This window comes from Phocoena phocoena, chromosome 16, assembly GCF_963924675.1.
Source record: "Phocoena phocoena chromosome 16, mPhoPho1.1, whole genome shotgun sequence".
NCBI lineage: Eukaryota > Metazoa > Chordata > Mammalia > Artiodactyla > Phocoenidae > Phocoena > Phocoena phocoena.
In genome coordinates this window covers 2492407-2517101 of record NC_089234.1, presented here as the reverse complement: position 1 = coordinate 2517101, position 24695 = coordinate 2492407, and the positions used below count along the sequence as shown (strand labels likewise).

Genomic DNA, 24695 nt, shown 5'->3' with positions numbered 1-24695 from the left:
AATCCATTTGTATAGTGAGTGATATAATTTTCAGACAGTTTCTATATAAATAAGTGTGCTTTGAATAAGTATTGCACTTAGATGGTTCAGAAATCAAAACAGTATACAAAGATGTACTTTGAGAAGGTCCGCCCCACTCCTTCCCCTGTCAGCCCTGTTGTCCCATCCCGTAAGTAGCTGCTTGTATTAATTTTGCATGAATCCTTCCAGTGTTTCTTTACGCAGATAGAGCAAGTATGAATATAATGGTTAGCTTTTTAAAATTTAAGGACTTATTTAAAATTCCAATGAAATGTGTAATGAAACCTTAGAATGTAACCCTAAAATGTTCAATATAAATAATGGAAGGGAACATTAAAACTGCATGTTTGGTCAGTGATAAAAGATAATGATTACAAGTGAAATGAATGATTAAACGTTCAATCATAAGATTAATCAAGATGATGGTAATTGTTGTAAGTCTGCTTTTACGTGTATAATGTTACTGGTTTAAGTAGCACATTGTTCTTAGCTGCCATTTGAATGATTTATTTAAAGTGACTATAGAATTACTTCTCACATTGGTACCAAACTTGGCAGTGAGACTTTAAGTTGTTCAAGTGCTTAAGTGTCTCAGCACGCCAAGGGTTGGGAAGCCCTTATCTGTTGGGGATACCTGAACCCAACTGCACCTGCCATTCACAGAGAGGGTGACAGGGCTAGGTGCGTAGTTTGCCCAGGTCGTTACTTTCTGCAAATTCATTCTGTGGCATAGTTTTTCTTGCTTAGACATCCTCAAAGGTAAAGATCATGTGCGTGGAATTTGGAAGGTAGGTACTTTTAAAGGCCACAGTACTGAACAATAGTCAGCCCAGGAGAGGTAAAATATTTGAGATCTCTTGGCATTTCCCAGTAACAGAGGCATGTGGTTCATTTCAAAACAGCTTTCTCAGTGAGAGCTTTGTGAAACTTCTAGGGTATAGAATTGATGTTCTACTACCCTCTGTTTCTTTTGATTTCTTGGTCTTTTTTTTTTTTTTTAAATAGCCATCATTCAGCATTTTTGACTTTGACATATAAGAGGTTAGTTCATTCTGTGACTTAGATTTACAGAATCATTATATAGATGGTTTTAATCACAGTTTGTGATCATCAACAATTCCTTATTTTGTAGAAGATGGTAAAATAATACTGGAGAAAAGCTAGCATACATTTTTGGTCCCAGTAGTTTGTGCTCATTGGAATAGGTTGCTGAAAGGCAAGATTTTCACGTGTATTGCATCTGAATCCCTTCACTTCCTGGACTGATGATATGGTAATAAAGTACCTGTGCTCCTTCCTGGTGCCATGTGCTGGTTGCACTCACCTGCATCGGCTGCCATGTCCAGGCAGGTCCTGGGGCTGTGTCCCACCCTGATGTTCTCACACCTTCAGGGGCATGGAGGAGATCCATGAGTTATTTCTGTTGCTGGAAGTCTCACAGAAACCTTCGTTTGTTCAGAATAAAATTAACCAGCTAATTAAAATATCAAGTGCCTTTGCTTTTCAAATTATGTAAACTCAGTTTGTTAGCATTTAAAATGGGAATACATGTTTATCATTAAATCAAATTGTTTGGTAGATAGACTATTTCAGGATAGTTTCTGGTAGGGGGTGAGAAGGAGGAAGAATAGTATTGGGTCATGAAATTGGGTACCACTAGTCATATTCATGGTCCAAGTCAAATCCATCTTCTTTTGTTTTTTTTTTTTTTTGCGGTACGCGTGCCTCTCACTGTTGTGACCTCTCCTGTTGCGGAGCACAGGCTCCGGACGCGCAGGCTCGGCGGCCATGGCTCACGGGCCCAGCTGCTCCGCGGCCTGTGGGATCTTCCCGGACCGGGGCACGAACCCGCGTCCCCTGCATCGGCAGGCGGACTCTCAACCACTGCGCCACCAGGGAAGCCCTCAAATCCATCTTTTAATAGGAGTGGCAATTTATTTAAAAAACTTTGTAGTTGATTTTATTATTTTATTTTTTAAGTAAAGATTTTGTGTATTTAAGGTGTACAGCATGATTTAAATCAAATCCATTTTGTGTGAAGTCTTTCTTGTGTACCTCCGTGGCTTCCCCCCCCCCCCCTTTCCTCTCTCTCCGAACTTAGTCTGTGCCATTGTTTGGACTGTTAGTCGGGGAATATCTTGTATCTTCATCTGCTCTGTCATTTTATTCCCGTTTTGTTGGTTTCTTGACTAGATGGTGGGATACTTGAGGTAGGGACCTTTACCTTACCATGTTTTTTTGTTGTTGTTGTTTGTTCGTTTTTGTTTTTGTTTTAAATTGCTTTCCTTTGTGCAGGTGGGAGCAGAGAATACTGATCAGTTTATTTGGCATCTTAGAGAGCATGTGTAGGATTCCATTTTTTAGGAACTCTAAGATGTCTCTCAGATAATTCTAGTAGAATTGTTACATCTTAAAAATATCCTAGTTTTAATCGATGCTGTCTTGGTAATAAAATAATACCACAATTAACATAGTTTATTAGCTGTTACTGGGCTAAGTTTGGTAAAGTGTTAAAAAAAGTTATCAAAAATGTTAATTTAAATACTATTTTGAAATTTATATTTGACTATCTGACAAATAAAGAATTTGATTTTGAAAATTTTTCCTTTTGTATCTTGTCACAGGGCAGAAAGAAGCCCTGTAGGAGGTATGACAGAATGTCCCGGAATGTCAGGTGGTTTTGTTTGTTTGCTTGTTTTATTGAAATATAGCTGATTTATACTGGAATGTCGAGTTTCATCATTCTGGCCTTAACCTTGGAGGCTCATTGCCACCACTGGCAAGTAGTCATTCCCATTTTGGCTTAGGAATAGTGACCACTGTTAGTTAAATATTCTGTTCAAAATTTATTTCTTGAACACTTAATTATATGCCACACAGTATGCTAGTTGCGGGAATGTGGAACAGTAAAGGTACAGACAGTAAATGGGTCACACATAGTACCAAGGTAATTTCAGGTGGTAATAAGTTCAGCAAAAGAAATGAATAGGCAGGTTATGAAAGGTGGGGACTTGGGTGGGTGGGGTGCTTTATTTAGGTTGGGCTGAAAAGGTGTATCTAATAAGTGAGAGTTAAAAAAATGAGAAGGTGGCAGTCATTGGAAGAGCTGGGAGAGAGCTTTTAGGTAGAGGCTTAGCAAGTGCAGACTTCAGAGGATCAGCAGTTGGCCAGTGGGGCTGGAGGATAGTGAAGGAGGAGAGGCTCTGACATGAAGTTGAGAGGTAGGCAAGGGCCGAGTGGCCTTGTGCGCAGTGGTCAAGTTTTGGTTTTATTCCAACTACAGTGGGAGTGACATAGTCTGATTCTTAAGCCGATTGCTGTGGCTGCCACGTGGAGAGTGGTTTGAAGGGGGCAAGGGCGCAGCATCGAAGCAGGTAAACTAGTTAGGGGCTGTTTCACTGGGCCAGGTGAGAGATGCCTTGGACACTAGTGGGGAGAATGTTGAAGTAATGTCGTGGTCTGAGTCGGCTTGTATTTTGGAGGGGGGCACCCAGGAGACCTGTTGATGGATTGGATGTCAGGGGTGAAGGAAATAAGATTCGTCAAGGTTGTCTCCTTTTTGATTCGAGCAAGTAGATGGCTTAAATGAGACAGGGATGCCCTGGGGAGGAACAGGTTTAGTGGGAGATATGCAGTAGGGATCTGAGTGCAGATGTCGAGTGTGTGGCTTGGAGGCGAGAGGAGCGGTCTGGCTTGGAGAGAACTTGGGTGGCAGTACCATATTGGTGCTCCTTAGAGCAGGGGGTTGTATGAGACCGCTCTAGGAAAATGAGTGTAGGTGAGAGAAGCCGACTCAGAACCAAGTCCTGGGATGTGCAGCCATGTAGTGGTTGGCCAGAGGTGAAGGAAGAAGCCAGGGATTCAGTCTGAGAGTTGGAGGAAAAGAAACCACAGGAAGCCAAGGGAAGGGTATCAGAGAAAGTGGGTGTGGTCATCCTTACTGAATGATACTGAAAGGTCAGTAAAGTGAAGAAAAAAGGCATAACCATTGGATCTGGTGAAGTGGCAGCAGGGCCGCGGAGAGTGGAGTGAGGCTGGAGCCAGACTGCCTTGCTCCACCGCCCAACGGTGGTGTGCTCTCGACCATGTTACCTAGCCTCTTGAAGTTCCAGTTTCTTCCTTAAGACAGTACCTACTGTGACGGTTAAGTGAACTCAGTGCCTGAACGTACTTAGAACGGTGTTAGCCATTATCATCACAATGGTCAGTGGTGACCCTGGTAAATTGAAGGAGATGATGCAGAATTCCCTTCCTCTGGACTCATCTTGCTTTAGTAACACCTCCCTGCCCTCCTCCCCCTTCTCCACAGACACAAAGCACGCTGCGTGGGGAGGGTCCACATTTGAGATTCACGGTATAGGAAGCACGTGGTTCCCCCAAAGGCCTTCTGGCTGGGAATCCATTCTGGAAGTATTCGTGTCTGTTTTGTCCTGAAGTCATGTATAAGTCCTGTCTTTGAAATTTGACCATTTCTTGTTTGATTGTTGTAGTAGAAAAGTTAACCTAGTATAGTGAAAAAAGCACAGGCTTTGTAGTCAAACAGACATGGGTTTGTTTCTCAGCCCTGCTGCTTATTAACTGTGTCTGGAGTGACCTCTTTACCTGGCTCCCTGTGAAGCTGAGATGATTACATGCCCCATACTTCCCAGGCTGTGACAGGTCTAGGTGCTCTCATGTAAAGGCATGTCATGGTTTATGGCACAGAGCAGGCCTCCAAGGAAGGTATTAGCTCTTTTTTTTTTTTTTTTTTGTTTTTTTGCGGTACGCGGGCCTCTCACTGTTGTGGCCTCTCCCACCGCGGAGCACAGGCTCCAGACGCGCAGGCTCAGCGGCCACGGCTCACGGGCCCAGCCGCTCCGCGGCATGTGGGATCTTCCCGGACCGGGGCACGAACCCGTGTCCCCTGCATCGGCAGGCGGACTCCCAACCACTGCGCCACCAGGGAAGCCCGGTATTAGCTCTTATTGGCCATCTTTGGTCTCTTCGGAATGCAGAAGAAAATTAAAATTTTTAGTATTTATACGTTTATCTTCTGCTTCCATTGTTATTAATGGTTATGTTGTCTTACATCCAACGGAAGTATTTCTAAAGAGTTATAGTGTTGTGAAGGTTTCGGACTTCAGGTGCCCTTGATATTCTGGGGAACGGCTTTGCCTTTAATGGTGCTCCTGGCCCAGGCTCAGGAGGATTTGCCTGTCACCGTTGCCTGTGTCTTATTAAGATCTTGTCTTCTGGGAGCTCATTTAAGGGAGGCACGTGTAGCGATCCTCCTGGCTTCAGCAGGAATTTCAAGAGCATCATTTGCTTCCCAGAAGAGTTGTCAGTAAGGGACCCTACTGGAAACCAGCGGGAATATGAGAAGAGATCAAGTTTCAAAAGCATATAGGAATTTGATTGTATGAGTCAGGATGCTGCTTGTTTTGTTCTGGTTTAAAACTCTATTATCTTGTTTCTACTTAGTGTTGCCTGGTTTTTGATTTGTATTACTTTTCTGTTAGAATCCAGGAGTGCCAGCGATGAGGATCTTCACTGAGCCCGGCCCAGTCAGTGCCCAGTGTGTGGTGGGCACTCACCAAATGTTAGCCGAAAGACAGACAGTGATGCACTGCCTTTGTCATCACCTTTGTGCTCTTTGGTCTGAGTGTGGAACTGTATGAAGGAATATGGCACAGAAGTTTCTTATATTTTAGAAAGAGTCTCTTCTAAATAGCTGTCTCTGAATGCTTTACCTTCTCTTTGTTTTTTCAGTTTTATTGTACATTTGACATCGACTTTAAAATGTATATAATTTTTCACAATGGAGAATGAAAATAATTTAAAATATTGTTTCAAAAGGGCGTTGTAAAGAAACGAGAATTAAGGTGATAAGAGAGCACCCAAGGGCGCATGGGCTGGAGACACACGCCAAAGAGCTGCTTCCCGCTTTGTCACTGCTGCCCGTTTGATGGGCTAGGGCTCCAGACAAAAATAGTGTCTCCAGCCCGGTGGGGGTCTTTCACTCCTGAAAGAATGCAGTGTATATAGTTTAAACTCTTTAGCAGTAGAATTTATCAATAAATTTTATTTCTTACAGGTGTAGTGTGAATTTAGATTTTTATTGGTTTTCAGAGTTTATATTACATTGACAGTCCCCTGAGGGAAAGATACAATGTATCTCAGTCTTTCTCAAAGTATACAGTTTAGAAAGTCCAAGTAAAAAGCTTGAGGTAATTGTGTTGTGTTTAGAAAGGGCGTTACTAAATACTGTTTAAGTTTATGTATCAGATACCACATCAGATCTTGTTGAAAGGCTTCAAGGAAATTGTCGAATACAATGTGGTCATCTTATTTAAAATGCATTTAAATGTATGAATAGACCCAGAAGCAAGTAACCTAGCAAGGTATCTGCTTTGGGTCCAACAGCCTTGCAGGAGTTAAAAGTAAAATTTATCAGACATCAATAGTTTATTGAAGAAATACTCCTTTTTGCTTCATAATTTGCAGAAGGCTGCAACTGTCAGTCATGATGTACTGCCTCTTGAAATTAGTCAGTAGAGCAAACAGCAAGAATTGCTGTGGGCAGAAAGTAAGCGCTGTAATCACGACGGAACTGGGGTCAGGGATTTATGGATTTCAACGTAGTCGTAGCTGCATATGATTGAAAATTTACTAGGTCACTAGTGCACCAAAAATTTTATCCACAGCCTCCAGGCATCTTTTGAAATGTGCAACAAAGTAAAAACCTCTGAACCTGTTTTGATACTGCAGACTCAGTGGATGACGTGCCAGCCCAGTGAGTCTCATTTAAATGTAAATGTGTCATAAACTTTTGTACCATACTCTTTAAGAAACATCAACTACTTGGAGGGATAATGCATGTGAAACTGATTTACATATTGAAGTAGTAAAAAAGGATCTTTTTATAATCACGCTTAAATTCTTTTATTTTAAAGTTGGAAGCTGAAGCTGTTCCTGAAGTATCTGAAAAATATGAAATTAGTTCTGTTCCCACCTTTCTGTTTTTCAAGGTAAGGATAAGATGGCAGAAGAGGTCGTCTGTCTGCAGTGGGCCACGGGCTGTCCGTGCTGGTTCCTTTGCCCTCTCCCCTGCTCCCTAAACATTAGGCATTTGCTTGCTCCTGGCTTTGCCCTTCTTGTAGTCTGATTGTTTGCTTGCCCTTAGGGGTCCTGGAAAAGGGGCATGGACTGTGGAGGTCCAGCCACCAGGATTGGAGAAAAATTCTAGATAACGTGGTTGTAAACCCAGAATGTTCCCTGAGTTGGGTCAGAAGTTGGTTGTTTGGGGCATGTGCCTGGACGTAATGAAACATCTGGCTGGTTCTGGTTTGATTAATGACTCCTTTAGGAAGTGGGTGCGAATCAGTGCTTCAGGGTACCTCTGGGTGTTAGCATGGTCCCCCAGGTACCTCATTTATACTTAAGAGTAGATTTGATCCCAGCGAGGGTGGGGAAATCCTTTCTGACCTGGTTTGAGAAGTAGTGCCGTTTTCCTAGTATGTTCCTAAAAAGGAAAAAAGAAAACAATTATTTATTTCTAAAATTGAGATGCATAGCAGGTAATCTGTAATCAGTTTAAAAAACTTTTCCAGTGATAATGTTGACCTCTTTAAAAACTGGCTAGAGCTATGGATTTGTGCTCGTTGTAATTTTAGAGCCTAAAATACAGAGATGATGAAGAAATGCACACATGCTCTAAATGACTTTTTTAACTTTAGAATTCTCAGAAAATGGACCGATTAGATGGTGCCCATGCCCCAGAGTTGACTAAAAAGGTTCAACGACATGCGTCTAGTGGCTCCTTCCCACCCAGTGGTAATGAGCACCCGAAGGAAGACCTCAGCCTTCGCCTGAAGAAGTTAACTCACGCTGCCCGCTGCATGTTGTTCATGAAGGGAACTCCTCAGGAGCCGCGCTGTGGTAAGGGGCTGCTCGGAGGATACTCACCGGGAGGGGCGCAGTTGAGGCGATGCGCTCTGTACAGGTTGCGCCATATATCTGATACTTGTGTTCAGACACCCTTAGAAGAGCGGGAAACGTTATAACTCCCAGGAGATTCTGTAATTAGGTGTGAGAACTCGTTTGCAGTGTAGACTCGGAGAATGTTGGAACCAAAAGGCATCTTGGAAATCATCTGATTCAAAATCTTTGTTGTCTACTACCTAAGTCCCAGTGAAGGTGACTTGCTCGGGTCGCTGGGTAGCAGAGTTGGGATTAGGTTCCGGCTGCCAGACTGCTGTCTCCATTAATGGGCTTTCGGGCTGTTCAGTTAATTTTGCTCTTAACACTTACCTCTCTTTCTTGGCAGCCTCCTTTTATTCACATAGTCCAGATTCAGCAGTTTGAAAATGTACAGAATTGCAGTAGTGTTCCTGTGTCTACCCGGTGTACTTCTGTTTTCCCTGTTTTCTCTCAACGTCTCATGACTGTATTATTCACCACTGATGTCAATTCCAGTTTGTAGCTGCTCATAATTTAAAGATTCCCACTTCTGTGGCTTATAGTCACTCTTATTGTTTTACCACAGGTATGCTTGGAATTCTGTCCTTGAGTAGGTCTCAGTTACTTGGCCCCTCTGGTGCTGGGGTTACGTTGTTTTCTTTTTACTGTGCCTTGTACAACATTATTATGCTGCATAATGGAGCGTTTAATGCCTTTTGGTGATGCATGCTTGTTTCAACTGCACAGGAGGGATTTATTAAGACAGGTGGCAGGAAAGTTGAGTGTGTTATTGATGTGATTACTGCATGTCCAGTGTATCTTTATAATATAGCCAAGCTTCCAGTATAAAGTTAATTGTAAATTTTTCCCTGTATAGTTAGCAAATTACATATTAAAGTATGAAACAGTCTAGTTTTTTTTTTTTTTTTTTTTTTTTTTTTTTTGTGGTACGCGGGCCTCTCACTGCTGTGGCCTCTCCCGTTGCGGAGCACAGGCTCCGGACGCGCAGGCTCAGCGGCCATGGCTCACGGGCCCAGGCCCTCCGCGGCATGTGGGATCTTCCCGGACCGGGGCACGAACCCGTGTCCCCTGCATCGGCAGGCGGACTCTCAACCACTGTGCCACCAGGGAAGCCCCCAGAAACAGTCTAGTTTTAAACGTAAAGTTTCATGATGAATTCTATCTTAGGAAGATAAAGAAATGGTTCCCTTTTCTCTCAGTTATGCTTGAAAATTTTCCTTGCCAGTATTTCCATGTCAGATGCCTGCTGTTTGTGTATTGAAAGGCTAACTTAGTCTATACTAGAGTTAACCAAAGATAGCAACAGATAGTCTCTGTGTTTTGGTTGTTTGTTTTTAATGGATGTTGCAGCTGGTTCAATTTCTCCCATCAGGCATGAAAATCACTTCTGGTACTTTATGTGGTGACCTAATAACAGGGACTTAAATCAGTCCAGTGGATTTTATTTAATACCTTCATTGAAGCCTGAAGTGCTGTAGAACTGGTTGTAAGATGTGGAGGAACCGGTGGGACAGGTTATACACAGGAAACCTACAGTAAAACCAGTAGAGTATTATTTCCTTTGGGAATGAACAGTAGTGTTCTCTTAATCGTTTCTGAATAATCACCTAATGAAATTGGCAGGTGGTAAAAACTGAAGCTTAGGGAGGGTATTCTGAGGCAGCAGAGGGGAAGGTGATAGATATACTGGAAAGCCTCGCAGACTAGATGTCACTACAGGTGAGCTGCAGTCCTAACTGCCCCTATGCCTGCCACCTGCCTTGATAACTTGAGGTACAAATCAGTTACCTTCCGTGTGACTTCACTTCTTCTTTGGGTGTTGGGGGTTGGAGCCAGTCTTGGAGAGCCTTTTCAATTCAGATGTTATATGATTATTCAAATAAATTAGAGTTATACTTAGAAATAATCATTTTTCTGCTTACCTTTTCATTAGACTGGATTTATGATGTATTTCTAGCCATTTTTATATTAACCGTCTGAGTGACATTTGGAAGACTGTACAAATAACGAGGTAGAACAAAAAAGAAACTGAAACATTTCAGAGCAATAGGAAAAAACGCTGTATTATAGACATTTAGATAAATACTTGGGGAATTAAAAAATATTTTTAGATACATATTATAAACAGTTTCATTCCATACAAGTACTTATTTTATTGTTCATAATTTTTATAACTACACTTTAATAGGCTTTTCTGTTTCCCAGTATGTTGGTTTCTGTTACATCATGTCTTTCTATCACATATAGTAAATAGATTATTTTAGAGTTTTGGTATTCTTTGAAAAAACATCTACTTAAGGATTAATTGGGAGTCTTTTATTGTGACTGTGCCCTGCTGCTTCGTTCACTGATGCTGCTCTGATTCTGTTTGTCCTTTTCTGTGTGCACTGCTACACAAACTGTCTTTATCTTCAAACTGTTCTTTTACAAGAATATATACGACTTTCACCCTCTTCCTTTCTGAGCCTGTTTAGTGGACAATTGTTTTTGCTTTTCTGGTGGTATGTTAGAGATGAGGCGTAGGCAAAGCCTTCTGTATAAAAGAACGGCCATCAGTGCTTATGAGCTCAAGTGGCTGGTATTTCCATATTTTGCACAGAATTCACTTTGAAAGCACTACCGTCAGTAACATGCATTACTCCCTTTGGACGCCCTTTGTGGAGTAGAGCTACACTTCATTTTTCATTAGTGGGCCCCCACCTTGCTTTCAGTTAATCAGAAAAACATGAATGAATAACATTTAAATTTTGCATCAAGGAGACCTTGAAAGCCGTTTCGGTGTCTGCCCTGGAATCTACTTGGACTCAGCCCAGCCCCTGCACACTGCACATCTCTGTCTTCTCGACCTTCACTTTTGGGCTCTACGTAGAGAATGGTGTGGTGTATTAGGAGCCTGACATGCTGATAGGGTCTCAGTCATCAAAGAATTAGATTATCCTTATTCTGTGCTGCTCAGGAGGACAGGAAAGAGAGGGCTCTCATGTTTTAGGATGATTTTCAAGAAGAGCTGAGATGTACATCTTTTTAAACAGAATGATAAATCCTTCAACATGCAGGTTAATCAAGTTATTTGGGAATTCTTGTATCTATTTCTACTAATAAAGCTTTTAGCAAAGCAAAAGGTATTTGAACCACAGTGCAAAAATTTCTCCTGCAGTGAGAGTCATCTAACTGTTTTACTTTTTAAATCAGACACAAAAACATTGCAGGCTCCACAGTGTTCTTTAGGGTCTCGTTGTTGTTACGTAGTGGGACAGTTAGGCTCCTTATTCATGTCTTCTGTCATGAGCAGAAATGATTGTGGGTAGAAATGGTGGTTCTGGGACAGTTAAACGTGGTTTTTCTACTTTTTAATATTTTTATTGCATGCGTGCATTTTTCCTAAAAAACGTGGGTGTAAACATTTTGTTATTAGAATAAAGCCTTCTCACTATTTTATCCTTAAGCGTAACATTCCAGTCTGCCTCTTTAACCCTTAAAAATGCAACTCTACCAATCAATCTTTCTAGTCTGCATGTAATTGCCTAAAGCAAAAATAAAGCTTTTTCTCAGCCAGTTACAGTAGAAGTGAGTTAATATATTGGCAACAGAATAACTATCAGCAATCAGCCGTTAGCTGTTTACTAATGAACTCCCAGATGAATGAAAAATTTCAGAATCAGTGTTTTACTTCAGGCTGTACATGAACTTAACACTTCAGTTGTAGAAAAAGCAACTTATGTGCTATACAAATAAATACTGGTACTTCATCTCAGTGAACGGCAGATCTAAAAATGTCTGGAGCCAGTAATAGATCCATGTTTTAATAGTAAAAGTGCTTTTTGCATGACATCAGGTAAAGCCTATTCATACAATTAATTTTATACTGAATTTCATGGTTTGATTTTATTTGAAAATAATTGCAGATGCTGTTAAATCTTCCAGGAATTTTGAATCTGAAGGTTATTTTCCAGCGGATTACGACTGTTTGAAAAGAAGAATGATGGAATGTGAAAGAGTAGAGTACAGAGTATTGAAAAACAATCGGGAAGAATTAGCTTATAGAAAGAACAATACTCTCTTTTCAGATAAGATTAATAGGTTTATAAAAGACTGATATTCACACTTATTCTTCAGTACTAATGTCATAATAAGAAAATGATGTCAAAAAAGTACAGAACAAAAAAAAAGTATAATCAAATCATGGAACATAAGATTGTCACTACAGTGAGGTAAAAAAAAAATCACATTACATACTTTGGGGAATATAAATAGTTTTAGAAAAGAAACTGTCAAGTTATGACACCAGATGAGAAAGGATACCAGCAGTCTACTGGCAGTTCATGTATAACAACAGAGAAGATAGCTCTGAAATTCAATGTGCTATATCCATTCTAGACTAAAAGAACACACTGCTTCTTGATTGTTAATTTATTCTGTTTAGGGATGATGAAAATTGAGAACTGTTGAAATGGGTACACAGGAAGTAGTAAAAGGGCAGTAGAAAACAAACAGAATTGGGTTTCCAAGTATGGTCAAGTACTAGTTAAAAATAACAATTGTAGAGTTTTTCCTCCACCCAGTGTTGATTCTCATAGATTCACAGAACAGCAGAGCTGGGAGGGACTGTCTGGGCATCCACGTCAGTCCCCTGATTGATGGGAAAGTGCAGGGGGCAGAGGTGGCTGTCCAGGCCTGAACTGTGCCTCCCCTTGGTAAATGGAGCTGGTGCTGGGGCTTGAGGTCTCTGCTTTTTGGCCAGTACTGTTTTTCCTACAACAAAAATACCTAATATTGAAGAGGAACTTCGATAAATAAACATACTTTGTTTTTGTTTGTTTGTTTAAACTCATGATACTTTAAAAAGTTAAGCCATACCCGAACGTGTGATGTGGTTCAGCGTCAGAGAAGGGGTTCTTGGAGTTTACTTCCTCATTACGTACTATTCAGCCATGCTCATTAAATCATTGGTAAAATAGAGGCAGGCATCTATGTTCAGTAGATAACATGTAATCTGAATTAATTTAAAATTGTGTGTATTTGAGAGAGAAGTTAAGTTCTTGATTTTCTTTTTCTGTATGCAGGTTTCAGCAAGCAGATGGTGGAAATTCTTAACAAACATAATATTCAGTTTAGCAGCTTCGATGTCTTCTCAGATGAAGAAGTTCGTCAGGGCCTCAAAACCTATTCCAATTGGCCCACCTATCCCCAGCTCTATGTTTCTGGAGAGCTCATAGGAGGACTGGATATAATTAAGGTTAGACTTGAGAAGACTAGACCTTATAAAGAATTTTCACATTTAAGCATACTTTTAGAAGTGCTGTATTAAATCTAAAGTATAAAATTTTTAAGGTTCTATCTTTATGAATATGAATCTGAAATAAATACAAAGTATTTCTGATGAGGTGATTCATTAATATTTTATATTATGGCATGACCAAGGAGATTTATGTTATAATAAATGTTTCTTAAACTTACATGTATGTTTATTTTAGGAGCTAGAAGCATCTAAAGAACTAGATACAATTTGCCCCAAAGCCCCCAAGTTAGAGGAAAGGTAAGCGTTTTAAAAGTTTCAGTCTGCTATTATTTTAAAAACATTTTTAAATTTTCAGTTTTTGCATTACTCTTTCTATGTAGAAATCAGAGATTTGCTTTTGTATGCCAAAGTCATAATTGTGTCATTTGCAAACTAGTCATGCAGACTTGGGAAGGTCTGATTTGGATGGAGAAAATTTTGTACCAATTTAATGATTATGTGGAGGATAGTCTTTGTTTGATAGAAGTGTCATTGTCACCATGGAACGACCAAATTTTAGTTCTCTCCATTTCGGAGCTGGGATCCAGTCTTGGCGTTCAGGTTTTAGTTGCAGTTCCTGCTCACAGCCTAAAGCTGGCTTACTTGTGTTTTCTTCTGTTGCTGTCACTATCCTGGTAGAACGCTGTGAAAAGTGGTTGAGTGTGGAAAGCAGATGCTGTGCATGGAGTTCGTGTGTAAACACTTGGGGGATTTCTCACTGCCTTTCGAAGAACTGTGGTAATTTAAAAATTTGAGGAGATTTTAGAGCTGTAAAATCTCTTAGTTTTATGAAGGATCTCCATCTGCTTTCAGAGACTTTATCTTATAGGAAGTTTGGGCTTTGGCCAGTAGGAAGGCTTAAAGTTAGGATTTTAAATGTAATAAATATTAATTAATGTACAGGATTAAAAAGCAATTTATTTTGAAATACAGCAGCATATCAGCCATTTCTAGTCGGGGCTTGACTTTGTAAGGTAAAACTTCCTGGTGTAATTTTCTTATCATTTAACATTTTGAGATTTTCTAAAAGTGTTTAATAATAAACACCTCATTTATCTGTTTCTGATTCATGAAGTAGTCCTCATAGTTTGCATATATGTCGAGCTGACCTTTAAGTGCCACATTTTCTCACATGATTGGCGCCTTTACTGCCTTGTGGGTAGAAAGTGCTGCCCCTGGTGTTCCTTTGATGCTCTGGTGTCTCCAGTTGGGTTTCTGCTGTGCGGCCTGGCGGCCATGGAGGCTGTGTGGCCTCAGAAGACTGCTGTGCTTTTTCTAATTTCTTTTTACAGATACACTTGTATTTGCTTTCCATTTATTTTCCTCTGTGTTGAATACACTTTTGCTGTTGTTTTTGTCCCTGTCTTCATCAGACCTTCTCTCTCTTTTCCTGATGTGCTGCATTTGTATCTCCTGTGGTTTCAGACACCAGAAGATAACTGGCTAGAATTACATAGAAAGTAATATCCAGTATATTTTGAGTAAAAATTTAAAGGGCTCCTGGAAAGCAGAGTGCAGGAGCCTGAGTTCCTGGGCTTGGCCATGTCTCTTTGGGTGGGACAGAGGGACCTGTTTGGTTCCCTGGATCCCGGTAGTTGGGTCTCCAGGTGCGTGATTGGGGTCTTTCTGAGAATTAGCTGATTGTACCACATGAACGTGTATGTGACGTAGCTTTGTGCATGATTGGTGTGTCTCGTTTGTGATACCTTTTTTCTCTGAGGAGATTTGGAGCCATGAATGATCCAGAGCACGTGGAAGGAGGAGAACACGGTGCTGTGACCACCATTGTCCACTGGGGCCTAGAGGCCCTTCAGCAGCCCGTTGTCCTGCTGCGGGCTATTGCTGAGAGTCGTTACTGGGCTCTAGGCTGCATGTAGATGGTTAGCATTCCTGACAGCAGTTAGATCCTGAGGTTTGAAAGATGGTATAAAGTACCAAACATAAAGTCAAGACGAGAGCATTTGATTTTAGCCGCTGGTGTTGGTTGGTGCTCCAAGATTTAGCGCTTCTCCCTCCAGGTGGGACCTTGTGGGCGTGAAGAGTGTAGAGCCATGCGGGCCTTATGATGGGAAAGGGACACACATGTCTAGTTCTGGAAATTCTGGGTGGGCTCAGTCTGTAGGTCCCTTACTGAACAATTCCTTACTGAGTTGGTTATTATTATTTTTTTAGTTCTGTGAGTTGATGGGCTTAACTTGCAACTTGAAGGCACACTCATTGCCTTAAAAAGCCATATTGTGTTTTACAGTGGCTCAGGGAGACAGTGAAATAAAGGAAAATGTCAGTGCGTTTGCTTGTTTAATGCCACTCAAAGCTGTGGACCCTCATCCTGCTCTCCCTCAAAGATGTTCGCTGCTCATGAAGCGGAGTGACAGTGCTGTTTAGTAATTTAGCTGAGCCGTTTTATATCCATTTTCTCTCTTCAGGCTCAAAGTACTGACAAATAAAGCTTCTGTGATGCTCTTTATGAAAGGAAACAAACAGGTAAAGAACTCAAAAATGGTTTTATTTTAAATTTCTTTTGATGTTATCTGCAGCAAGGGGACACTTAAATCTTTTTTTCCTGGCTTTAGCTAATGAAGCTGTAGTGGTAGCAGGAAGTTATCCAGGCCTCAGTTGGTGCTTATGGAGATAAAACAAAGTGATCTACATTTTACTTGACTTTATCATCAAATCTCAGTGGGGTGCATTTCTTCCTGCTGCCAAACTTTGTCAGCTAACGTGGTCAGCACTGTTAACACTGGACTGGTTCTGTTAGCTGCTGTTGACTCCTGGAGTGTGCATTTGGTTCTCTACTTCCCGCATTATACCTTTTTGTTTTCTTCTTGGTGGTTATTTAAAGCAGATTTTTATCCTTTTTTTCCTGGAAGCCCAGGAAGTATGCATAAATTCTGGGAACAGAATCATTAGTGCAGTTAAGGTGTTTATGTGGTGCCAGGTCTTTCCCAAAGGATTGGGAGTTGGAATCCTGGGGCGTGAAAAAAACTGTAAGATTTTTCCATAACCTCAGAAGAGTTTGGTGCTCTATAGTGTAAAGGTAGATTTAAAAAGTGGGAGTAGAAGTCCAGTTGGGAGTAGGAAAACAATGACCCTAATCATTGCAGAAAGGTGGAGTTGAGGCCGTCTGAGTGAAATAGAGAAGGGGCAGCAGAAGCCTCAGGGTTTCACTCAGGACCTTTCTGACCACAAAGGTTATAATAATGTTAGAGCACGGGTCATCTCCAGTGGTTACAAACCGAGGTAAGTCTAGGGGCTGTGCGTCTCGGACGACGTCTGGATGGGTCAGTCCTGAAGGTGCAGGTCTTATTACTCTGACGGCTCTTGATGTGAAGAGGCCCTGGGAGGTGGCTGCCTTCTGCAGGTGCTGTCCCCCTTGACAGAGCATTAGATACAACCATGCTAGTGGGCTGTGTGGGAAATGCAGTGCATCCTAAAATTGGTTTTTTTCTAAATTTAGGAAGCTAAGTGTGGCTTCAGCAGACAGATTCTGGAAATACTAAATAGTACTGGGTAAGTAAATCTTGTTTTCAAATGGTACGTTTTAAGAAATGCTAACTTTTCAGTTCTGCCACTGATGCTTTTCAGTTGTTATATCTGTTCATATATTTTTATCTATTTATTTTTGCTCTAACATTTTGCGAATGCTTTAGCTTAGACCACAATAGAATTTTCTGGCCAGTGTCCAACCTATCGGTAACATAAAGGAGGTATTCTGGCAGTCATCAGAATAACTCTTTGTCTACTTTCCCAGAGGAAACTTGATAACTGAGTTCTTACCATGCATAAAGATATTTTAGGGAAAGTGTATTACAGGTTTTTAATTTTCTTTAAAAAAAGATTCTAGTTTCCAAATAGTTCATGAAACTGATAGGATACATATTAAGATCCATTGTCTGGATCTGAGAAATAGGGTAAATTAAGTTGCAGAGCTCATGCTTTTGCTCTCCTTAGTGATGGAGCTGCCGGGTAAGAAAATTGTAATTGAGTTTTGTGGTTAAAAACCAAACCACTTGGTACTTCCCTGGTGGCGCAGTGGTTAAGAATCCGCCTGCCAGTGCAGGGGACACGGGTTCGAGCCCTGGTCTGGGAAGATCTCACAGGCCGCGGAGCAGCTAAGCCCGTGAGCCACAACTACTGAGCCTGCGCTCTAGAGCCCGCCGTGTGCCACAGCTACTGAGCCCACGTGCCACAACTTCTGAAGACCACACACCTAGAGCCTGTGCTCCGCAGCAAGAGAAGCCACAGCAATGAGAAGCCCGCGCACCGCAACGAAGAGTAGCCCCTGCTCGCTGCAGCTAGAGAAAGCCCGCGCGCAGCAACGAAGACCCAATGCAGCCAGAAATAAATAAATAAAATAAATAAATTTATTAAAAGACAAACGAAAACAAAGAAAACACCAAACCACTTGTTTGGAGATACTTAGCACATGTTCTATGGGGTTGTCAAATGTTTCTGCTTATCTTTCTTCCTTATTATTTCTCAACTGCTTCTTTTCAATATTGTAAGGATTCTAACTGTAGCTTTTTTTTTTTTTTTTTTTTTTTGCGGTACGCGGGCCTCTCACTGCTGTGGCCTCTCCCATTGTGGAGCACAGGCTCCGGATGTGCAGGCTCAGCAGCCATGGCTCACGGGCCCAGCCGCTCTGAGGCACGTGGCGTCCTCCCGGACTGGGGCACGAACCCGCATCCCCTGCATCAGCAGGCAGACCCCCAACCACTGCGTCACCAGGGAAGCCCCTAACCGTAGCTTTAAATAGACTAGCCGACCCTGTGAAGTGACACGGAAAGTCATCTCTGAAGCATTTGGGCATTCTTGGGCAGGGTGGAGTAGCACAGGTTCAAATACAACTTTAGGGACCAAAGAAGAAACACAGTTGTTCTCTTCAAATGATTGTGACATTTCACAGAGGAGAGTCTAGTTGCTTTTGTCCTGTGGCCTCCAGCTGCCTCCACCCCGCCCCAGGATGTAGGAGAGGCCGGCTTGGCTTTGGTTGTTTTTTTACGCCCCCTTTCTCTGTCTTCCCTCTGCCACAGATCCCAGTCAGTCGCCCTCAGGCCACCTCTCCCTAGTGCCAGTGTGTCCCCTCAGGTCCTGAGGCCAGGGTAGGACAACCCTAGGCCCATCACTGCTCAAGTATTTGGTGGAAAGTCTCCATAACTTTACTTTCTGTCCCATGTCTGTCTAATCCTCATTGGATTGGAAGCACCAGTTAACCCCCAGTGGAGCGCCTTCTTTGGGAGAGAGTGCCCTCCCGGCTCGAGACTGGCTAAATGCCTCCCAGGGTCTGTTAACTTGAGTGGCCCGCGGTCTTGCTGAGAGCCATTAGAATGTGGAGGAAGCTCCTGGCGCTTTATTCGTTTTCTCCATTCTTTTTTTTTTTTTTTTTTTGCGGTACGCGGGCCTCTCACTGCTGTGGCCTCTCCCGTTGCGGAGCATAGGCTCCAGACGCACAGGCTCAGCAGCCTTGTCTCACGGGCCCAGCCGCTCCGCGGCATGTGGGATCTTCCCGGACTGGGGCACGAACCATGGTCCCCTGCATCGGCAGGCGGACTCTCAACCACTGCGCCACCAGGGAAGCCCCTTTCCTCCATTCTTGCACTTGTCTGTTCCTTCCCTAGCCAAAATATGTGTGCCTTGAGGGGCTGAGTACCTAGTGTGTATTGGGTGTGAAAAGCACTCTTTACAGTGAACTTCTAGGAGACATATTGGCTGCTGTGACTCTATATACCTATGTACATTTAGGCCCAGCACTTCTTAGATCCTTTATAGATAGTTCCAGAACTCATATTTGTATCGTACTGTGTCAATTAGGAGATCTGCGTCCTTAGTTAAACTTGAAGGGAGACTTACATTGGGTGATTCTTTTTTTTCTTTTAATCTTTTTTGCTCTTCTTTCAAACACTCCTTTTTTGGTACTTGCTGCTGATTATCCTGTCAGGTTATGTTTTTGACTGTTTCCTGCATCATGGAGAGTCTTCTTTGGAATGTGTTTACTCAGTAAACAAGATTTCCCTATGAAGATGGTTTTGGTTTTATGGAAGACAAAATTTGTTTCTTTATATGTGGCATTTTCTTTGGCCAATGTTTTGGAATTGCACGTGTAACCACAGTCTCCCTGCAGGAATTCAATCTTACATTCTTACTAATTCTTTGACCACCTTGTAATGAAATCCTCCCTGAGTAGATGTGGTTGAATTTTCATTAATTTATACAAGTAGTGTTCATTACATGGCATAAAGCCACAACACTTTCACTGGTTTTGTGCATATTGAAAATAGCATGTGGGACTGCCGTGGTGGCGCAGGGGACATGGGTTTGATCCCTGGTCTGGGAAGATCCCACGTGCCACGGAGCAACTAAGCCCGTGTGCCACAACTACTGAGCCTGCGCTCTAGAGCCCGTGAACCACAACTGCTGAGCCCATGAGTCACAACTACTGAAGCCTGCGCACCTAGAGCCTGTGCTCTGTGGCAAGAGAAGCCACCGCAACGAGAAGCCTGTGCACTGCAACTAAGAGAAAGCCTGCGCGCAGCAACGAAGACCCAACGCAGCCAAAAATAAATAATTAAAAAGAAAAAGAAAGTATAGCGTGTGTGTTCTGTGATAAAGTTTATTGCTGTGTGGAAAGCACGTCTGCAGAGGGTAGAGTTGTTTGGCAATGTTTTTTCCCAGCTGGTGAGCCCCCAGCCTCCGTCCATGGGCACCAGCAGGGCTGCTCTCTCCTGCACCCTCAGCAGCTGCCAGTAGGTTAGGAAGCAGCAGTGCCGAGGGGGCTGGAAATGGAGCGAGGGTGTTACCAACAGGCCTGCATGAACGCTGAGTCTAGCCTGAACTTGGCAAACTGCAACTGGCCGCCTACTTACGTACATCGAGTTTTATTGAAACACTGTCCTTTCATCTCTGCCTTGTCTGGCTGCTTCTGTGTTTCACAGCAGAGGTGAGTGGTTGGAGCAGAGGCTGTATGGCTCGCAGGGCCGAGATGTTTACTGCCTCACCCTTTACAGAAAGGTCGCCGACCCCTGTCTGACCTGACACTGTGTAGAGAAAACTCCAGATAAATTCGTGTCTTGGGTTGACTTATTTTGTGTAGTACCTGACAGATTAAGAAGTAAAATCATTTCTATGTTTCCACAGTAAATTTTGTTAGCAACAAAATAGTTTCACTTTTCTTGACTTTTTGGAACACCAAATAGTTCTTATAATTTTTGTCTAAAACTGTATTTCTTGTTAAAATGTTTTCTCCTTTTTTGTAGTGTTGAATATGAGACATTTGATATCTTGGAGGATGAAGAAGTAAGTTCCGTGTTTTATGTTTAGTCCTTTATCTTAGTTTTAATCGTTAGGATTATCATTTAATCCTAATCTGACAGGAAGGTTTCAGGGTCCCTGTTGTTTCCGTAGGTTCGGCAAGGATTAAAAACTTACTCCAACTGGCCGACATACCCTCAGCTGTATGTGAAAGGGGAGCTTGTTGGAGGATTGGACATCGTTAAGGTGAGGTTGGGATTCGTTCGTCTGCGAGCCCAGAGAACTGAAAACCCGGGCGCGTTTGAAAATTATTTCATTGGGGTTGTCCTCGATGCTCTTTCCTGGCCTCATATCTAATCACTTCTAGACCAGCATTACCATCTTTACGACCATAATATCTGTCGTTCTCTCAGCTCTCACCTCATCCGGGCAAATCAGCCCCCTTACTGTGTGGCCTTCCCTGCCACGCTGGTTCCTTCCACAACCTCCTCCAGCTCTTGAGGGACTGCTGACCAGGGTCTGAAGTGTGACTGGGCATTCAGAGCGGCTCCGGGTGTGGCTGAGCTCAGAACTTGATTTATTCACACTGTACTAAGTTCTTCCATGTTTTCAGCTTTCCTTCACCCTGTCTCTGCTTTGGATTTCCTTGCATATCTCATATGGAAGTATGCTTTCTGTACCCTTCAGGGCCTTTCTCTGTGAGTCACTTACAGAGTCTTTCCGGCCAGAAGTGTTCGCTCTGCCCCTGCTCCTGAAGTTCTCCTGTCCTTTTCTATTTATATTATCGTAATTATGTTGTTTTCTGGTGTCATTTTATTTTGCTTTACTCACATGCACTTTGGTGATGGCGTGAAGAGCACCGGGCTGAGGGCCTGAGGGCCTGAGACCTAGTGTCGGCCTGGCTCTGCTGGCTGTGTCCCCGAGGCCTGAGGTCATCTCCAAGTCCCCCTTTGATTCTCAGATGCTAGAACACTGGAGAGCTCTGTCAGATCGTAAGCATGTTTCAGGGACGCTGTTTCTTACATGTCTTTAATGATGAATTTCCTTCTTTGGTTTGCTTTAAGTAAATTCTAACTGAATTTTAAACGAACATGACTTTTCTTATAGAATTTCAAGTCCAGAACTTAGGGCACCCTTACCTGGTAGCACCTGTGTGCTCCGGTGCTCTCCTGATTAGCCCAGGACCCCAGAGGGCAGCTGCAGCTTTCACGTCCTCAAACCCTACCCCCGACCCAGGCCCACCCTGGGCGTCATGGTGTGGGAGGAGGGTGGCAGTGGGTGGGCACAGGAGGGCCTGGGCAGGAATGCAGGGCTCTGCTCCAGAAGCGCCAGCCTTCACAAAAGGCGGGTGGTGGAGCTGCCAGGGCTCAGGCCCTCCTCGGCCTGGCCGGTTTGAGGATTTTCCCTGAGGTCAGATCCCTGGTATTTTAAGTGGAAAGCAAGTGGTAAGTACTGCTGTCTCTAGTTAAAATGAAAGTTTTTAACTCATGCTTTCGTACCGTGAAAGACCTCTGGCCAGCCCTGAGTGCCGGTAGGTTTTCTGAACACAGGGCCACGGTTTCATCTGCCCAGATTTTGTCTCCTGTCCAGTTCCAGGTTTGACATCACACTTCTTGAGCAAGCCAGTGAGGCATTTCCCCAATAAACTGTCTCATTCCTGGAGGGAAAAAAAAAAGGTTTAACACAGTGGCTTTTGAATAGCCCTGAGGCAACAAAAGTAGATCTGCATTCGTTATCTTATATCTATTTTTTATTTTTGTAAGACACAAACTGTCTTCCGACCAGAATACCCTTGAGCCTGTTCTTGTCTGAATGTCTGATGGCCTGTACCTCAGCCACTGGTAGCTCTTGGGGAGATACAATCAATAAATCTCATTTAATTCTAAAGCGGAGCTGCACGGGCAACTTCTTAGGTATATAACAGGGTGTTCGTTATATGACTTTCTGTGCTCACCTGCTAAGAACTTACACATTTGGAAATGTGCGATAGTGTTAACGTTTTTCTTTGAGAAGATAACTGGGAATAGTTGTTAGGTTGCCATTTTGGTCTGTTTCTGGCAGAGGGCAGTTCTTCACCTTTAGGTCACTTAAAGCAGCGGTCCCCAACCTTTCTGGCACCAGGGGCTGGTTTCGTGGAAGACAGTTTTTCCACGGACCAGGGGCGGGGCTGGGTGGCTCAGGCGGTGACGCGAGCGATGGGGAGCGGCAGGTGAGGCTTTGCTCACTCGTCCGCCGCTCGCCTCCTGCTGTGTGGCCCGGTTCCTAACAGGCCTCGTACCGGTACCGGTCCGTGGCCCAGGGGTTGGAGACCCCCAACTTCAAGCCTCAGCTGTGTTGCCAGCGGGTTAATCCTGACTGCGCTCAACAGGAGCCGTGAACGCCGTTCTGGTGGTTGAGTGGCTACTGAAAGAATGAACGGCTCGGAGACTCAGTGACTCCACAGGCCAGTGTCCTGAGGAAAACATCTGCTGGTTAACACGCACACAGTGTGTTACCGTTACCTCTAAAGGGCAAACGGTTCATCACTGCAGACTGTTTGGATGCAGAAACACTTGAGAGGCAGAATATTTAGATCCGTTGCTGTTTAACCCACTGGCTCACAGTCACAGCGGCATCCGAAGGGCCTGCGCCACGCCAGGCAGGCCCCTCTGGCTCTTCGTGTAGGCCGCCGCGTCTCCTCCTCCAGCGGGTGAGGAAATGGACAGAAGTTAGGGGAGCTGTCTGCCCTGTCGCAGCCAGGGAGCTGTGGCCAGATTCCACCCGAGGGCCACCCGGCCCACCCACCTTGCCGCGTGGCCTGCTGCTGCTTCTGAGTCGTGTGCTCTGAGAGGCCCTGTTTGGCCTTCTGGTGTAGCTGGACGGTCTGCTTGTTAAATGGGTAGAAGATCCCAAGACCTTGCTGTCTGAGTTTGTGTGACAGGATCATGCCTGTTTGGCTTCAATCCAGAGAGCAGTGCGAGTGGATTTTAGTGGTTTTATTCATTGATGTTCATGCAGCTTAGGAAGAACCTGAAATGTTCTATCAAATTAAGTGTTTACCTTAAACTAGAAAATCTTATTTATCTTCCATGGTCATGTTTTAAACTTGATGGCTGTATTCCATATTTTAGATCTGAAGGATAGGCACAAAAAACTTTGTGAATTACTTCATCTCTTTAACAGTTTCTGGCCTTTACATTTACGTACTAGTACCATGGCTTTTCCAAGTCTGGTTGAAATAGTGAAGCCTGTTTACCACCTGTAGGGCCACAGGTGTCATGTGCATTGTATCTGAGTGGACCTTAATATCACAGTGTTTCTTTTTTCAGTCACTCAAAGTTCGTTTTCCCTGTTTATTGCTATTGTTTAAATAGGAAGCTTCATCATGTTGCTCTCATTGCTGTATTCGCTAATGCTAAAAAAATCTGTTGGTGTTCGTTTTAGAATGCCTTTTAACTTTAATTTTGTACTGTGATAGTGTACCCAGTTTTTATGGCATGATCCTTTGTTCAAGTGTGTTGGTGGACTGGAGTTTTCATCCAATAAGGTGTTTCTTTGGGTTCTCTGATATAGATGCGATCTTTCATTGTTTAGATGTTTTCATCTTTTACATATACGTATGCATGATATTATTGTTTCCTTTTTTATTTTTAGGAACTGAAAGAAAATGGTGAGTTGCTGCCTATACTGAAAGGAGAAAATTAATAAACGTTAGACTTGGTGCCCAGCTGCTGCAAGAAAGACTTCACTCCAGTGGAGCAGTTCACGACTGAGTCCTCAGGAGAGGACTAGCTGTAGAAAATGCTCGTCCCCAGCTGCGCTTTGTGTATTTCACAAGGTTGGGCTAAACACACGTATGTGACGTTTTTTCCACCAAAAATAGAATGCAATAAACACCTTCAAGTTCAGTTAAAAATAATTGTGTAAAAAAGTGTGTCTTTACAGTGGTGTTAGACATATAGTTACTGTAATTAACCCACTTTTCATCTCTTTCATCACATGTGGGCATCTTGAAGCAGTTAAGAAATAGACAGTCTTCAGAGAGTGAAGAACTGTGAGAGTCTGAACCACAGCAGTATTTAGAGCCACTCATAGACCAAACCAGTGGCTCCCCTCACTGGCCGACGATCTCTTTACAGCTCAGAAAATTCCGCTGCAGACCTTGTCCTGACAGCATCACTGAGCTGGGCCTGGTGAAGTCGCAGTGGCA

The 24695-nt window shown here is 43.0% G+C and overlaps 1 protein-coding gene across 1 annotated transcript in view; it reads left to right on the top strand.

Moving 5' to 3' along the window:
- Positions 1-24396, top strand: part of GLRX3 (glutaredoxin 3) — a 31681-nt gene extending 7285 nt beyond the window's left edge. Inside the window, exons 3-11 of the mRNA XM_065893813.1 lie at positions 6954-7028; positions 7737-7938; positions 13044-13216; positions 13455-13516; positions 15685-15742; positions 16716-16768; positions 20512-20551; positions 20660-20752; positions 24140-24396. Coding sequence (XP_065749885.1) covers positions 6954-7028; positions 7737-7938; positions 13044-13216; positions 13455-13516; positions 15685-15742; positions 16716-16768; positions 20512-20551; positions 20660-20752; positions 24140-24190 — 807 coding nt within the window. The 3' untranslated portion in view covers positions 24191-24396. The remainder of the gene's footprint in view (positions 1-6953; positions 7029-7736; positions 7939-13043; positions 13217-13454; positions 13517-15684; positions 15743-16715; positions 16769-20511; positions 20552-20659; positions 20753-24139) is intronic.
- The last annotated feature ends 299 nt before the right edge of the window (positions 24397-24695 follow it).